General features: G+C 39.8%; 1 protein-coding gene across 5 annotated transcripts in view; it reads left to right on the top strand.

The window, feature by feature from the left end:
- The first annotated feature begins 3467 nt into the window (after positions 1 to 3467).
- Positions 3468 to 18419, top strand: part of SUCO (SUN domain containing ossification factor) — a 76237-nt gene continuing 61285 nt past the window's right edge. For all 5 annotated transcript variants that reach the window (XM_070043944.1, XM_070043937.1, XM_070043942.1 and 2 more), the window contains exon 1: positions 3468 to 3663. In XM_070043944.1, the coding sequence (XP_069900045.1) occupies positions 3602 to 3663 (62 nt within the window). In that variant the 5' untranslated portion in view covers positions 3468 to 3601. The remainder of the gene's footprint in view (positions 3664 to 18419) is intronic.

The following is an 18419-nucleotide window of genomic DNA, read 5'->3' as shown; positions in this document are numbered from 1 at the left end:
CAAACAGAGTATCTGATCTCTATCAGGGCAGGGACAACCTGTCCAGAGTTTCTGTGTCTTTAACCTTTTAGGAATGGGAGAGCTCCTGTTCATCATGCATTTTAGTTCTTGGTGACTTCCTGAATAATCCAAGGGTCTGCAAGTCACATGAGTTATCCTGTGTGTTGTCAGTGCTTTATAGATTTTATTGAATTGTGAGATTCTGCTATGGCACAGTTTCTCAAGCTGGGTACTTTCAGCTTTTCAGGCCAAATAATTTTTTTGTTATGTAATGCTGCCTTCTGCATTGTAGGATGTAGCATCCTTGAACTCTACCCACTAGATGTAGCATTACCTCAGTTGTGACAACCAAAAAATTTCCAGACATTGCCAATTTTCCCCCAAGGGAAAAAAAATTGTCCCTGGTTGAGAATCACTGTAGTGTAGTTAAGAGGTGGTAAATGGTGATTACTTAGCGTGAGCCTTAAAGATTATATACACATTTTGATTTTTCTATATACTTTCTTGCCATTCTTTGGCATATGTTATACTTTTGAGTATGGTGGCATTTATCTATACTCTATTTTATATAATTCTTACTCATTTTCTTATTATATTTATCTATTTCATTATAATATAATTTTTTCCATTATTTTTTCTCATTATATTTACCAACCATGCAGAAAAATGTCTACCAGTTTTTCAAATGTCACCTCCATGGAACTTCTCTTATTCTCACTATCTGAAGCCTTAAAACAAAGAAGAATTAACACAACTAGAAACTCAAGTGAAGAAGTTAATTTATGGGGAAACAAGTTCTATTTTATGCAGGTAAAATTTGAAGTGATGGTAGAATAAGTGTTATGTCCAGCACCTACTTGAAGAGAAGTTGGGATATAGACCAGGGAGTCAACAGTATAGATGAGAACTGAAATTATGAAATATCCAAGAGAAAAATGAAAAGGCTCAGAGGGCTGAAAATTATACCTTAACATGAAGCAATGGAAATGAAACTAGCAAAAAGAGAAAAAGATATTTATTGATTGAAATAATAAAAGCTAATGATTTATTAATAATTAGGTGAATGACAACCCTACCACAGGGGTCACAATAAAGCCCCAACTGTAGGAAAAAAGAAGAAAGAAAGAAAAAAAAGAAAGAAAGGAAAGAAGGAAGGGAGGAAAGAAGGAAGAAAACTTCTATCTACTAACTGTATATTCCAAAAGATCATTGCAGAGACTTAGTGGAAAAGCAGTGGGTGGACTTGTGGGTTTGGGGTGAGAAGGAGAGGATACAAGAGAGGCACATGATAACTTGCCAGGCTTGAGTTGAGCATGTATTCTAACAGAACTTTCTTTGCTGTGATCTACTGAGGATCAGCTCAGGAGCACCTGTTCCTTGCCATGAATAACCTATTTCCTGGAGTGAAAGGAAAAGGGTGCCTCACATGGTAATGAATGTAAAATAATCCCCATCCTTCTTTTGCCCCTACCTTCCTTTTAATTTACATATTAATCATTTGATACTGCTCTTGGGCGAGTTAAGAGCTTGCCTACTGCAGTGAGAGAGATGAAGTGATTTTATTGTCATATACTAAAAGTGCCATGAACAGATCATTGGAACTGTTACCTAATTATTGCCAGAAAAATTAGTTTAGGATGAATTTTTCTAAAACCAAATCATCCTATGTAGAATTTTTCTAATATCCAGTTGACTTAGAGTAAGAATTTTAGAATGAGTCAAAACATTCTGTTCCCTGGGAATACAATTAACAACGAATTCAACTTAGAAGGTTTACAAGGAAATTATGTGGTTCAAAATTAAGTGTTAGATGGGCACTTTACTGAGTCTTTTTTCCTTCGACCACATGAGCACCAAGTGGCCCACGCTTTAATAACACCTGCTTTGAACATTTCTTACACTAGACATTGTGCCATGTTCCACGGCACAGACAACTGGAGTCTCCATTCTCCCATATGTCTGGCTGCTTTCTGGAGAAGGTAGTTCTGAGTTTCTGACAGCCAAGACAAAAAGGGAAACACCATTGAGTTATACTTTTATACTTCTTATTTTATAAAAGAAATATCACTCGGTAGAGACTAACTTCCCTCTTAGTGTCAAGAGTCAAATACATCACCAGAGATAGAAGAAGGAACACATGAGGCCAGAGGCCAGACGTCTTCTCCCGAGCAAAAGCTCGTGCGTCTTCCTCTATAACACCTCATAGAAGAGAACTACGTCAAGAGGCGCTTGGGAAGAAAAGCGGTCAAGCATTGTGGACTTTCAGGCAGAGGGTCCCTAAACTAGCTTCTGAGAGATCTTTAGGGGCCTCAATGGCATAAAAATCTCGCGGCGGGGGGCACACTGCTCGTTTTAAAGATTGAGAAGCGGTCACTTTTTGTCTCAGACTGTAGCAACAGACGTGTGTACGCGACCAGCTTCCCCGCTTTCGGTGAACCTCAGAACTTGGAGCTCCCCCATAAGGAGCCGCAGTTTTCCCTTCCGGCCCCACCGCAGCGAACCCAAAGCACGAATCCAAGAGACTGAAGACCAATCGAGCCGATCCCAATGGAGGAATCTGGCGGGGAGCGAAATTCTCCAAGAGGCGGAAAAGATGCGGAAGACTTCTCACTCCAACCAATCAGATGAGAGGAATTCTTGGCACACCTCTTTCCGCTAGCCAATCAGCACCTAGCTTGATGGGCCCGGCCCACTGACACCTGGAAAACGTCTTTTAAATTTTATTAGTATAGCTTTTCCCCCAACGTCATTCTAGGCCTTGCCACAAACTGTGGTCAAAAAAGGAAAACTGGATGTAACAATTCCAAAGCTGGCCAGTCTTGCAGTGAGAAGCGAAACCACAGACCTCTTCGTCAAAACAGTTATACTGGGAAGGACAGGGAAAGGGAAAGGGAAGGGTTCCGGAGAGAAAACTACAGCTCCCAAGGACCCTTGCACGGACTCGGCGCGCCCTGGGCTAGAGGGCGGGCCATCGTACGAAGAAGGCTGAGGGTCACAAGGCTCCTCTCGGACTTCCTGAAGTGGGCGGGACTTGAGATGGGCGGGGCGGTGGCCACCCCCGCCTCTCTTGCTTTGTGTCCTCCTCCCTCTGGCTCAGCCGCCTGAGACGTCGAGGGGGTGTGGCCCGCGCGGAGGCTAGTTGGGGGTGCGAGCGCCCGCGGGACGTGGGTGACGCGTATTCTTCCAGCTCAGCGGTGTATGAGGTGTCGCGGCCCCGCCGGTGATTGGTTGTTGAGAGGCTAGTACGCAGCGGCCGTTGGTCGCCGGCAGCACGGAGCGAGAACCGGGGAGGGCGGGGGGGATATGGGGCGGCAGCGGCGGCGGCGGCTGGAGGAGGCGGGCGCGGACGAGCTGGCGGCCGCGGCAGCAACGGCGGTCCCCGGAAGCCTCCTGTGAAGCGCACCCGTCGGCGCCGCTGTGGGCCCCTGGGAGAGAGCGGCCAGCGCTCGAGCCGCTCAGGAGGCGCTCCTCCAGCGCCGCAGCCCTTCGAACTCTCGGTCTCATCCTCGTTCTCCTGTTGCGGCTCCTCCATCTTGGCCTCGGCAGTAGCAGCTGCCGAGAGGATGTGCCGCCTTCTGGCAGGGGGAAGAAGGAGGAGAAGATGAAGAAGTACCGGCGGGCCTTGGCCCTAGTCTCCTTCCTCTCTCTGTGTTCCCTGGTCTGGTGAGTAGCCGCGACCACACGGGAGTTTCCCGTGAGGGGAGAGGGGGGCAGGGAGCGGCCCAGGTCACACCCCCAAATCATCCCGGCTTTTAGGGTGCGGGTCTCCAAGGCTCCTATGAAGCGACAAACCGATTACTCTGTGACTCCTCGGCGGGCTGGCCTGGCAGCCCTCTCTGCGGAGGTTTTCGTGGTGCGTTTTGGAATTTACAGAGACTAAGTGGGAGAGGGAAGCGCCTGGGTGCCTTTGTACCCGGTTACCCTGGCCCTTGGTGATGGTGGGTTGTGTGTGGGAAGTGTTCAGATTGAGGCTGGGCAAGTTGCTCGGGCTTAGTAGCAGCCACTTGTTTTCATGGTGTGGGAAGGGCATAAGGTATGTCGGATGTGATGTGTTCCCCACAGGCAATTTTAAAAACGCGACTTGTCGTGAAGGTGACTAATGTACGAACACTGGTTTTCCTGGACCTTTCTCTCCTAGTCTTTGGCCTCGGGTACACTTGGGGTTGCTGTTCTTCGAGACTTTTGGGAGGCGTTATGAAGCACTTTTTCAAGGGGTAGATGATACGAAGCTGTTTAGCAGACAGTGTCTTAGGGTGTAGTGTGTACAGGGGTTTCTGGTAGTGTGGATTGGATAATGCCCCGTAGTAATGGAAGGATAAGTCCTGCATTTTGAAGGCGGAAAGAGTGCTTTGTCTATAAGTTTGTGGAGTTTCTGTTAGTCCCTGGCACATTTGGGGTTCTTTGAAGGAGAAGAGAAAGCTTGTCAGTCAAAGGATCTCTACTACGATACTTGGAACATCCATTCTGCCCTCCGAGGGAGTTTCTTCAGAGCTGTGTGACATTTGCTGACTGTAAAGATGCTTCTTCAGTCAAAGTGATTTGCTGTTACATTAAAATCTAGATAAACTAAGTTTCTTGTTCAGCTTATTTCTGCAAAACACCAACAATTTTTTTTCATTTATGTGGGTACCTAATGGATTCCAAAGACACTGAAGTTGTAGAGTTGTTGTTCATAGAAAATAAAAGTAAATAAGAAGAAAAGAAAACACTTGCCTGGCTGAACAATTTTGATTGGCAGGTTGATAGACGTTTTAGAGAACAAGAAATTTGGTCTCTTGACGTTCATTCCGAACCCTTTAATGAGACCAATGTTATCTCACCTTCTACTTTTTAGTATCATGTTGGTTACCAAGAAGTGCATGTAGGAGATGAGTCCACTCACCTCATTTTAAATTTAAATTTGTACATGAGATACAGAAACCTTGTGTTCATATCCACTTCTTTCTGGGGGCTGTTTAGTTGTTTGTAGGTTATATATGTTTTTTCTTTCCTCTTTCTACTTGATCTTGCCCATCTTTAGGCCATGTTATTCTTCATCACTTTCTGAAATGGTTGAGACAGCAAAGAGGTTACACTTTTCATTCAAGTTTAAAACACCAGGATCTCTGATTTTTTTTTTAGTTGAAATATACTTGTCATATAACATTGCGTAAATTTCAGATGTACAACATGTTGATTTGATGAATTTACATAATGTAATACGATTACCATTGTAGCAGTAGTTAGCATCTCTATCACATCATATAATCATTTCTTTTTGTGGTGGGAATAATTAAGATCTGGTCTCTTAGCAAGTTGATAATTATAATACAATAGTGTTGTCTATACTCACTATACTGTGATCTCCAGGACTAACTTATCTACCAGTTGCAAGTTTCTACCCTTAAACATGATTTAAAAAAAATTAATTGGCTGGTGGCAGTGAAATCAAGCATTACAGTGTGGTTTTTAAAATCATTTGCAGATTTAAATTAACCATACTTCTATTACTTTGTTTAATTTCGGGCTGTCTTTTGCTTAAGCTGACCTCAATATGGTTTCTCAACTTTATTCATTGGAAGTAGTGAGGAGATCATGACCTGTTGGGGAAGAAAAAAAATCAGCCTAGTATTGAAAATAATAGTCATAAAGTTCTGTAAAGTTTGTTGACTTTCACAGTGAAAAATGGATGTTGAGGGATTAAGTAAATAGTGCAAAGTTTAAGAAACTTTTGTTTAAGAAACAATTGGATTAGTTTGTTTTGAGATTTGTTTGCGCTGCTAAATTTTAAGATATTTTAATTGTTCTTTACTGAGGCCGTGGAAAGGCATTATAGGATATTAAGTCTTGAGAATTTTTTGGAAGGGTGATGATGATATCAGGGAAGAGAAGTGGTGTGTGGTGTGATTGGCAAAGGGTATGTTGTGTCTTTTGAGTCTGTTCTTCCTTGGGAAATTGGAATAATTAAATTATGTCACTGACTCAGCTGGAGATCTAACTCTTGCTACAAGATGGTCTGTTAGGTCATTTCTCAACATCTCCATTCTCCCTTAGCCTAATGCCCTTGTAGGGTTCGACAAGTTTTGCAAAGAGTCATTTTTGTTTCTGTCATTTATAAAGTGTTCCAAGATTTTGTGATCCATTTCTTTTTTAAGCCGTACCATTTTGTAGATTTATGAGTGCTATGTGTTTATACTACAATACTCTATAAGTTTCTAAACTCCTCATCCTACGAATATTACTGAATTTTGCAATCACTTTATTTATACTGTCACATATTTATAGATCTTGCTTATGTCTCCCTTCTCCTTTTGTCTTTCCAGCCTGGAGTCCTAACCTTAGATTACTTTCACAAAAGACTCATCCTATCCTTCTTATTATTCATTCTGGTTGCTATTATTTTCCTTTTGCATACTTCATGTGATTCTTTATCAAATAGTACAGAGTATTTTAGGCATAAGTGTACTATAGCTGTGGCAAGAATAATTATGATAGCTATTATTTATTGTCAACTATCTCTGACAAACCTGTGGTGTGTACTTTGCACATTTTAGCACCTTTAATCTTCACAACAACCCTATTAGTATTATTGATAATTTACTTTTACATTTTATAGTTAAGGAAGTGGAGAAGTTAAATAACTTGACTAAGGTAAAGCAGCTATTAAGTTTTGGAGCTTGGATTTGAACCTAGGCCGCCTGATTCATGGGATCCTGACTACTATAATCCTTTGACTGTAGGTCAGGAAACCTATATTGTAGATACGGCTCCATCACTTACTAGATCTGCATCCTTGGACATGTTTTGTAATTTCTTTAAACCTTAGTCCTTATATCCTAAAAGTGGGAAAACTAATCCATTCACACCCCACAGGGTTGTTAGGAGGATAACATGAGATAACATATATGGTAGATCTTTATAAAATAGTAAGGGTACCTTATCTGTATGTTTCATCATAAAGTCATTCAACAAAAGTTTTTCTCATGTTCATTAAGTACCAGATGTTGTTATGGGCATTGAAAATGTGAAAATAGGGTGACCAACTTATCCTGGTTTTAGCAGTGAAAGTCCTAAGTCCCAGGAATCCCCTATGTTAGTTTCCTATTGCTGCTGTAACAAGTTACCAAAAATTTAGTGATTTAAAACAACACACATTTATTATCTTACAGTTTTGGGAGTCAGAAGTCCAAAATAAGTCTTAACTGGGCTAAAGTCAAGGTGTCAGCAGGCCTGGTTCCTTCTTGAGACTCTGAGGGAAGAGTCTGCTTCTTGACTTTTTCAGCCTCTAGGGGCTGCTTGTATTCTGTGTCTCCTTACTCAGATTATTCCAGCCTCTTGCTTCAGTCTCCACATCTACTAATGACAGATCCTCCTGCCTCCTTTTACAAGGACTCTTGTGATTACATTGGGCCCACCCAGACAATCCAGGATTATCTCCCCATCTCAAATTCCTTAATTTAATCACTTCTACAAAGACCTTTTTTACCATGTAAGGCAACATATTCAGGGATTAGGACTCAGACATCTCTGGAGGGGCCATTATGAAGCCTAGCATACCCCGCCTTGGTCCTGGCAAACTAGGAAGATTGATGACCACCCTAAAGAGGAAAAAAAAAGACTTGGTCAAGTGCCTTAAGTGGTGGATATTCAATTTTTTTTGTATTCCCCCATCAGAAAAGCATTGTGCATGCACCTTTAATATGTAATTAATTGTTTATAAGATTTATACATATGTAAATATGGTATTAGTATACTAATAGCATATTGGTACACATAATAAATTACACAAATTAGATGATTAAGAAAGATGAGAAAGAAAATAAACAGTCTAAACCTTTATGTTAACAGACCTTTTTGTTCTTATTTAAAAAGTAGTAGTTTGATGAGAGGTGTGTGATTGACTGACTAGATTATTTTACATCAGAATGTGGATGAAATAGCTTGTACTTAGCGCTGCTATTTTCTTGTTGGCTTGTGCTTGCATTATTATTATCTTTGCAGTCTTTGCAGGAATTTTTTCAAAGCTACTTCTCCATGTTGTGAGAGTCAGTTTAGTTAAAACTAAATAATATAATCCCTAAATTTGCTTCACTGAGCACACATAAATTGCAGTGCCTCACAATGTGCTGGAAGTAAAGCCCACTGTTTGTGGAACTTCTGTTCTTTCCTCAGGTTTCTGACTATATAGTCTCTGCTGTTATGACCAGCTGACCTTCAGATCAAGTGTGAATCCTTATATTAATCTTGATAAAGCTAAATTAATTAAAAAATAGCCTTTATTTTTTAGGGCAGTTTTAGGTTCATGGCAGAATTGAGCGGAAAGTACAGAGATTACCTTTAGTACTTGCTCTCTGTGCCCACACGTGCACGGCTTCCTCCATTATCAGCATCCCCCAGCAGAGTGGTTTAATTTATTTTTTAAGACTAAAAAAATCTATTTTTTTCTTCCTGAACCCGAAAGGATCATCTTGGAGAAGCTCATATATAGAGCTAATGAGAAGAGCCTGACATTCAAACAATTCTCATACATTTGACAAATAGGTACCAAAAATAGTTTAAAAGGTCTTTAGAAACTCGAAAGGAAGACTTTGTATTCTAGATAACGGTCTATCACTAGCTGTGTGTCCTCTGACAGATTATTTCTATGAGCCTCAGTTCTCATCCATAAAATGCTTTGCAGAATGGCTAGTTCAAGATGGGAGAATTTTGTTTCAGGCAGAGGAAAGATTCCTGTTGGTGGAGAGAGATGGGAAGGGAGATTAGAGCCAGGTTTTGAAGGGACTTGATTATTGTGCAGGTGAACTCTGATTTTAACCTGACTGAGAGGAGAATTAGTGAATTAGTTTAAATAGGAGAAACCGGAGAGTGAGGTCAGATTGATCTTTTAGTTAGATCACTGGGGGATAGAGTGGATTGGAAAGGACAGACATTAGAGACAGGGAGCCCTAAAGTGGCAGTCATACTAGGAGAGAGTTGATAGATATCCACAATATCTTGTGGATAGATATCCACAAACATTTTGTTAGGTAGAAACATTTATATGTTTAAAATACTTTAGTAAGAAACTAAATACTCTTTGTTGAAAACGTACATGTTGCAGATTGTACTTTAGTGCCAGGTGTATGTTACCTGTTTTGTTTTCAAGACCGTATTTTAAAGTAGATTCCAAAAATAAAATTGTACCTGTCTCAAGGGAATGGAAATTGCTTTTGAGTATTTGTAGTATAGGAATGTCAATCCTTTGCGATAGACTAGTTTCATAAATGCCGAATTTTTTGAAAGAAAATTTGGTTTTATTTTAGGACTTTGTTTTTGTAATGAATCACTAGTTAAAATTATTTTATATTTTCCGTAAAAGTAACAACTAACTTTGGTAGAAAATGTTTTGTAGCATTAACATGGCTCATAAGTACTAAGCTTATTTTATATTTCTTTTTTTTTTGGTGGTACGCGGGCCTCTCACTGTTGTGGCCTCTCCTGTTGCGGAGCACAGGCTCCGGACGCGCAGGCTCAGCGGCCATGGCTCACGGGCCCAACCATTCTGCGGCATGTGGGATCTTCCTGGACCAGGGCCCGAACCTGTGTCCCCTGCATCGGCAGGCGGACTCTCACCCACTGCGCCACCAGGGAAGCCCTATATTTCTTTTTATGGGGTATTTGAAATCGATAACAGGAGAAAATGTGTAAAGTGCTTAAAACAGTGCTTTGCTCACAGTAAGCCCTATTATGTAAGTTCTTATTATTCATTCATCCTGGGTGCTTTGGCAGAAGTAGGATCCTAGGCTGAGGTGTCAGAGTTTAGAAGTAGGAATCCATACATCTGTTCAAAATATCAATATTATTTTGTTGCCAACAATGTATTTGGTGTGGTGGGGGTGGCTGAAGAAGCAGGAGACTTGAGCTCTGCCCTCAGGAGTATACAAGCTGCTTGTCAAAATATAGGTAGGTACTGGTGTAGTGGAAAGGGCATGAAACTAAGTTAGAGCTTGGCTGTAATCCTTTATTTCCAGTATTGACAGTGAACATTTATTGGGCACTTATTTCTTTTTTTAAATTTTTTGTACAGCAGGTTCTTATTAGTCATCCATTTTATACACATCAGTATATACATGTCAATCCCAATCGCCTAATTCATCCCCCCCCCCATCATGGCCACTTTCCCTCCTTGGTGTCCATACGTTTGTTCTCTACATCTGTGTCTCTATTTCTGCCCTGCAAACCGGTTCATCAGTACCATTTTTCTAGGTTCCACATATATGCGTTAATATACGATATTTGTTTTTCTCTTTCTGACTTGCTTTGCTCTGTATGACAGTCTCCAGATCCATCCACGTCTCTACAAATGAGCCAATTTCGTTTCTCTTTATGGCTGAGTAATATTCTATTGTATATATGTACCACATCTTCTTTATCCATTTGTCTGTTGATGGGCATTTAGGTTGCTCCCATGACCCGGCTGTTGTAAATTGTGCTGCAGTGAACATTGGGGTGCATCTGTCTTTTTGAATTATGGTTTTCTCTGGGTATATGCCCAGTAGTGGGATTGCTGGGTCATATGGTAATTCTATTTTTAGGTTTTTAAGGAACCTCCATACTGTTCTCCATAGTGGCTGTATCAGTTTACATTCCCACCAGCAGTGCAAGAGAGTTCCCTTTTCTCCACACCCTCTCCAGCATTTGTTGTTTGTAGATTTTCTGATGATGCCCATTCTAACTGGTGTGAGGTGATACCTCGGAGTTTTTTTTGGTTTTTTTGCGGTACGTGGGCCTCTCACTCTTGTGGCCTCTCCCGTTGCGGAGCACAGGCTCTCGACGCGCAGGCTCAGAGGCCATGGCTCACGGGCCTAGCCGCTCCGCGGCATGTGGGATCTTCCTGGACTGGGGCATGAACCCGTATGCCCTGCATCAGCAGGCGGACTCTCAACCACTGCGCCACCAGGGAAAGCCCCTCATTGGAGTTTTGATTTGCATTTCTCTAATAATTAGTGATGTTGAGCAGCTTTTCTGGGCACTTATTTCTGTTCTAAGTGTTTTATATACACTAACTCATTTTGTCCTAATTAAACTCTTTTGAGATACACACAGCATTTTAAAGAGATTAATAAAGATACAAAGAAATTAACCAACTTGCCTACATCCTCAGTAAGCAGTGAGCTGGAATTTAAGTAGCCTGAATCGGAGCCTGTGCTCTTAACCACTACTCTCTGCTGCCTGTAGGCCGGGAGGTGGCCTTAGGCAAGTTTCTTTACCTTTTCTTTGTCAAATTTTTAATCTAAAAAATGAGGCTGACTGGATTGGCTCTACAAGGAATGAATAATAGAATTATTCATGAAGCTTTTAAAAAAAAAAAACAAACATGCCTACGGCACTTACCTTGGAGATTTTGTTAAGTTTGGGATACTCTTGTGCATTCCAGTCATTACTGCTAAATTAAATGAATTCTGAGATTTTGCTTTTGCACTTTTAATATTCTAAGGTATCTGATTTGAGCGTTAGTGAACAATACAAAGAGCTGAATTGTTTAGTAGTTTCTTAAAAAAGGGAAAAACTGGACTGGAGTTGTCAAGGCAGACGTGGTTTTAAGAGAAATGACATGTGTGGTTCATATACCTTCTGTGGAATACAGGTGCTTCATGAACTGAAATAAGATACACTGGTGCTGCTAATATGAATAGTGGCCTTTACCTAGTTTGTGTGTGTGTGTCTGCTTGCCTGCCTGCAGTGGGCAGATAGTACTTAATTGTCAGGAGAAATGAGAAAGATGATGAGTAAAAGAGACGATGTACTTGATATGGGTGGAAGTGATAGCAGACAAGCCTGAGTAGAAAATAAAAGCTAAAGTCATCCCTTGGTATCCGTGGGGGATTGGTTCCAGGACCCAACCTTGGATGCTCAAGTCTGTTATGTAAAATGGCGTAGTACACTCAGCCCTCCCTCTACCCAGATGTGGAACCTGTGGATGCGGAGGGCTGAGTGTATTCTGGAAATTGTGATGGGTTTTGCAAGCTAAACCAAGGAGTAAGGCAGTAAAGATCCAGCAAAAGAAGTGGTGTTTGGAGAGTGTTATTTTGACATCATGTGTTACAGGAGAAAGGCTGGAGGGATGAATACTAAATGAAAAGCAATTGGAATAGTTGAAGTTTTTCGTAACAAGGACTTGGCAGTAGAAATGAAGAGGGTTCATTGAGCAGAGATTTTGAGGAAGTAAATGATCTGGTTTGGTGATAGGTTGGCAAGTTGGCAATGCAGTACAGTAGAAACAGCATTGGGCTACGATTCAGAAGAACTGGGTTTTAGTTTGCCTCTAACCAGCTCTTTGTCTTCAACACCACCTTTCTGTTGTCCATCTCAATGTCAAGAGATGTTTACCGAGGCTTTTCTATGTGCTGCCTTCTGTGCAAGATTCTGGCAGACAAAACAGAAAAAGTAGCTGCTTTCTTGGAGCCTACTGTGGTTGAGAGAATAAATTCTAGGGTCTAAAATGATGAATCTGTGAAGTAAAGTTCAAAGAGAGAAGAGGAGTTAATTTTTTTTCTTTTAACTTGGGCAACTAGAAGAATTGGAGGTGTTAAAAAAGAACTGGAAGAGTTGCAAAGAGTTTTAAAGGAGAAGGAGATGTTAGTTGAGGCGAGTAGAATACCCTAGTATTCTAGGGTATTTGTAGGCACTTAAATGCAGACTTCAGTGAAAATGAGATTTGGGCTGGAGCTGTCCTCATAGAGGGGATCATTTTTGAAACAGAACCTTTGAACATGGAGTTTCTGCAGATGCCTAGAACAAACAAAGGTGACAAGCAAAGTAAAGCTCTGAGAGCGGAAACTAGGGAAGGTGGAAAGAGGTTTAAGGAGGTCATTTGAATGGTCAGCAATTTAAAAGTCTCAGATAGCCTGAAGAGCTTGAAAATTGAGAGAAGGGCCTTGTTTTCAAGAGAGGTGATTGATAAGTTTTTGTGAGTGGAAATAGAAGGTATTTGGAGAGTGGTAAGTGTGAGCCCATACACATTTGTTTCGCAGCTGGAAGGGATACAGGAAGCTGGAGTAGCCTCATACTTGTATGTTTCAAACCATTCAGCCCATTTCGATTTGAGGAGGGATACTGAGGGCCTACTGCAAAAGACTTGAGCATCTGTGGATTTTGCTATCCGCAGGGGGTCCTGGAACCAAGATACCTAGGGACAACTGTTTACACTACTCTGGAATTTGATAAATGAAAGAAGATAAGGATAGTTGCTGATAACAATTGCTAACATTTGAGTGCATATTCTATGCCGGGCTAAGCATTGCACATGCATTATTTCATTTTCCCATTTTTCCCATTTCCCATTTTCCCATTTTAAGCATTGCACATGCATTATTTCATTTTCCCATTTTACAGTGGAGACATACAGGTTTTATAATTTGTCCAAGAGAATGCACCTGGGATTAACACTTGGGTCTTTTGACTCTGAAGTCCATGCCCTAGCCACTACACTACAAAGCTTTGTGTTTATCTCTTGTGGCTGCTTTCTAAATCAAGAGGTAAATATTGCCCCTCCCTTGTAATAGTTCTTATATTTTTATGTTCTGCTGTAACTAGCCATGACTAACATCATCAGTTCTTAAGGGAATGGATTAGTGTTATTTTCTCACCTTTCTTTTCATTTATCTATTGACCAGAGAGTATTAAATAAGAAATGTAGCACTAGAGAAAGGTCGTAGGCTTTGGAGAGGTAGATCTAGATTTGTAGTCACAAATTGAGTGACTTTGGGCCAGTTAACTTCTGAGCTTTAGTTTATTTGTAAAAGTTAGATTAACATTTTAATCTAAACTGCCTGACACACTAAAAAAAAAGACTGTTTTCTTCTAGAGACATCAGATATTTAGGATTGGATTGATCATACTCTGTTTATGCCACCTTCTGTATGGGTCCCCCTTTTTCCTCCATTTTACATCATTACTCTTTTATCTTCTGTCTTCATTTTCACTCCTATCTCCCCCATGTTAGGCATTTACCCTAGAGTATATTTGATGTGTTTTTCCAGTTGACCTTCAGGTATTTACTTCATATATTTGTGTTTTCTTCCAAAATAATGTTTTGTTTATATGTTTTAAAATTTACATACAGGGTATAATGCTATTAATCTCATTCTTTTTCCTACTTTTTTCCACTGAACACTTTTAGAAGCTTCTTTTAGTTACTAGAATCATCAAGTGAATTCTACGTAGTTAATGATGTGGCAGATGCCTCAGGAAGGCCTGATGTCATTTATTCATTCATTCAATGGGTATTTATCAAGCCCTTTGTGTGCAGGCTGCTTCTAATGAGAGACTTTTTATGCCAACAAATGCATTTGGGAGTATTTGTTTCAGTTGCTTGTCTTTTGCACTCCCAGTACTACAGATGAATTAGGGTGGTTTTGTAGTAAATCTTAATTATCTGGCAAGGTGAAACACTTGTCTTTGCTTTTTTTGTTAATGTAGTTATTCTTAGACCGGTTTTTCCATATCATATTTAGAACATTAGGATCCTTCAGGTTATTTTGTTTGTTTGTTTTTGTCTTTAGGATTTTCTTTTAATTTTTATTTTATATTGGAGTATAGTAGATTTACAATGTTGTGTTTCAGGTGTACAGCAAAGTGATTCAGTTATACATATACATATATCTATTCTTTTTCAGATTCTTTTCCCATATGGGTTATTACAGAGTGTTGAGTAGGGTTTCCTGCCCTATACAGTAAGGATCCTTCAGGGTTTTTTGTTGTCTTTGTTTTGGCTGCGTCAGGTCTTAGTTGCAGCACGCAGGATCTTTCGTTCCAGCGTGCGGGCTCAGTAGTTGCAGCATGCGGGCTTAGTTGCCCTGTGGCATGTAGGATCTTAGTTCCCCAACCAGGGATTGAATCCACATCTCCTTCATTGGAAGGCGGATTCTCAACCACTGGACCACCAGGGAAGTCCCCCTTCAGGTATTTTGATAGGAGTTATATTTGAGTGGTGAATTACTTTGGGGAGAATTGCTGTCTTTACTCTGCTGTTAGTAGCATTCCATCCATGAACATATTAGATCTTCATTTATTTGTCTCTTCATTTTTTGGTCATTATTAGAGTTAACACTTTTTCTCTATAAGTGTTTGTAATTTTTAAGGTTAATTTCTATAAATTATTTTATAATTTTTGTTATTGCTAATAGTTTATTTTCTATTTTGTTATTGCTGGGGAGGAAAATACTGACTTTTTTGCTTATATTTTTAAATTGAAATAATTTACATACAGTGAAATGCACATATGTTATCAACTGTATAGTTGGATCAGTTTTGACAAATGCATACATCTGTGTAACTCACACCCCATCAAGATACGGAACATTTCCATCACTCCAGCATGTTTTTTCATTCTACAGAATTCCCTGAAGCAACCGGTGATTTGATTTCTATCACCATGGTTAGTTTTGCTAATTCTGGAACTTTGTTTAAATGGAATTATACAGTATTTATTCTGGTGTCTGGCTTCTTTCACTCAGTGTAATGCTTCCAAGATTTATCTATCTTGTTTCATTCATTAGTAATTCATTCCTTTTTATTGTGAGAAGTAGTACATTGTATGAATATACTACAGTTTGTTTACATTTTCCTGTTGAACATCTGGGCTGCTTCCAGTTTTTGGCTATTAGGAGTAAAAGCTACAGGGGACATTTTTGTATACATAGTTTTCATTTCTCTTAAGAAGTACCTAAAAGTGGAATTGCAAGCGCCAAAACAGATGGATATCGCATGCTTCTGGATATCATACCCTGAGAAAGACACAACATCGCTTATGAAGGCTTCCAGCCAGGAATACATAACCTGAATCTGGTCGTGATGAAACATCAGACAAACCTCAAAAAAGGACCATATTATTTCAAAATAAAAGGACTGTGTCCTTCAAAATGTCAGTGCCACATAAGGTAAAGGCCAAGAACTATTCCACGTTAAAGGAGGCTGAAGGCACATGAAAAATACAGGATATGGTCTTACACTCGATTCTGTACTTGAGGTGGGGAGAGGGGGAATGCTGTAAGGACACTACTGAGACATAGATTATTGTATCAATGTAACACTTACTGAGGTTGATAATTGTGGCATGGTTGTATAAGAGAATATCCTTATTCTGAAGAAATACATACAGAAGATATTTAGAGATAAATTACATGGAGTGGGGAGAGAGGGAGGGCTATGTGCTTGCCAGGAGCAAATGGCAAATGATGGAACCAATGGGTCAAAATGTTAACAGTAGGTTGATATGGGCAAAGGGTTTGTGGATGTTCTTTGTGCTATGTTGGCATTTCTTCTGAAAGTTTGAAATTATTTCCAAATAAAAAGTGGGGAAAAAAAGAGTGGGATTTCCTTTTTCTCTGTGTATGGTGTTGATTAATCCACTCAAATTTCTTTAATTATCATCAATTAATTCCAATTTTTGTATACTTTGTGCCAATTTTGTTATTTTTCTAGAAACATCCATTTCTTCTGAGTTTTCAAATGTATTAGTATATGTAGCTGGTAATATTTTGTAATTAAAAAAAATCTGTTTTGTTTGTGGTTATTTCATGCTTTTAGAACATATTTTGTTAATTCACGTCACCAACTCTCCTTTATCGGTTTTTCCAGAGGTTTATCTTTTTAACATTTTCGTCGAAGAGCTAACTTTTGGTTTTCTTAATCTTCTTTGCTTTTTTCTGGTTTTGTTTTTTATTTCAGTGATTTCTGTCCTTATAGTCTTCCTTTTTTCTTTAGATTTACAGTCCTTTATCTTCTTGAGTTGAAAGATTAGCTCTTTTGTATTCAGTGTCTCCAAATGTGCTCAGAAGCAGTTTTCCTGCTGCTGTCTTACCAGCATTACTGGCATCCCACCAATTTCTACCTGTAGTCTTCTGCCACAATGTTTTGTAATGTTCCCTATTGTTTCCTCTTTAACCAAAGGATTATTCTGCTGCATAATTTTGTTTCCAGGCTTTAGAATGTTGTTAGCTGTTGTTATCCTAAATGACACTCAAATGTGAATTTTACAAGACTTTAAATTACATTTACTCAGAAAGTTAATACCTTTCTATATGAGTGGTGAATCCATGCCACATTATTGGGGAGGAATTGGCAAAAAGGGATAAATGTCCTCTTAGTTTACAGATTCTATTTTTTGAGTTTGTGTGTGTGTGAGGGGATGGTGGGTGGGTGGGTGGGCGAGTTGGGGAGTGGTAGTGGTGGAGGTGATGGGGCTGATGGGAAGAGGAATGAAAAGTGACCTAATTTCCTTTCTGCTACTTGCTACAAAACAGTTCCCCTTAGAACCCTTATTCATTTAATAAGTATTTATTAAGCACATAATGTTTGCAGGTTTTGGCTTTGTAGGGAGGGGCTAAAGTATCAATAGTTAGGAATATGGAATTGATTCTCAAAGAGTTTAAGTGTAAGAGAGGATATACATGGCACAGAATCAACTTACAAATAGTAGAGGGGAGTACTCATTTTGAACTGAGGGAGAGTGTCAGAGGCTCACAGACTGCCATTTATCTTGATGTGATTTGTGGTGCTGAACTTCTTAAAAGTTTTGAAATTCATCAGGCTTGGGATTTTCATAGTACAGTTTTTGAAACTTGCTTAAGTAGTATGGAATGAGACCCATTTAATCATGCAACAAAGGGCCCTCAGCCATTGTAATGTGACCCACTGATTCTTAATGAGGGGGCATGCATATCTAATTCACCTGGGGGAACTTGTTGAAAGTAAAGACCCCATTATAGAGATTCATTCTTCTTCAGTAGAGTTGGAGTGGGTTTGGGGTATTTCATTTTACTTTGGTGATTTAAAATTCCTTGACAGTTATTAGTTGGTGATAAATTTTATCTATTTTAGGCTTTTTCTTATACACAAAATTAAGGTTATCTTTACAGGTCTGTCCTTAATTAATATCTGTCCTTAAATAGGGACTGATATGTTAGAGGTATTTAAGTGATACTATTGATAAAGCTGGAGGAATAGGGTAGATAGGTAAAGAATGTAGTCTGTATTAATGTCAGGTGTATGCGCGTTCTTCAGAGAAATAGAACCAACTCTCTCTCTCCCTCTCTCTCCCTCTCTCTCCCTCTCTCTCTCCCTCTCTCTCTCCCTCTCTCTCTCTCTCTCTCTCTCTCTCTCTCTCTCTCTCTCTCTCTCTATATATATATATATATATATATATATATATATATATAAAATGAGGCATTGGGTCACACAATTATGGGAGCTGAGAAGACCCACGGTCTGCAATCTGAAAAGCTGGAGACCGAGGAATACCAGTGGTTAATTCAGGCCAAGTCTGAAGGCCTATTAACCAGTAGAGCTGAAGATATAAATCCCAGTTAAAGGGCAGGAGAAGATGAGATGCCTCAGCTCAAATAGTGAGCAGAGGAAAAAAGGGCAAATTCATCTGATTTTTGTTCAATTCAGGCCCT

The sequence above is a fragment of the Globicephala melas genome, chromosome 1 (genome assembly GCF_963455315.2).
Source record: "Globicephala melas chromosome 1, mGloMel1.2, whole genome shotgun sequence".
NCBI lineage: Eukaryota > Metazoa > Chordata > Mammalia > Artiodactyla > Delphinidae > Globicephala > Globicephala melas.
Note: the sequence above shows the minus strand (reverse complement) of the source record. Positions and strands in the feature narration are given on the sequence as shown.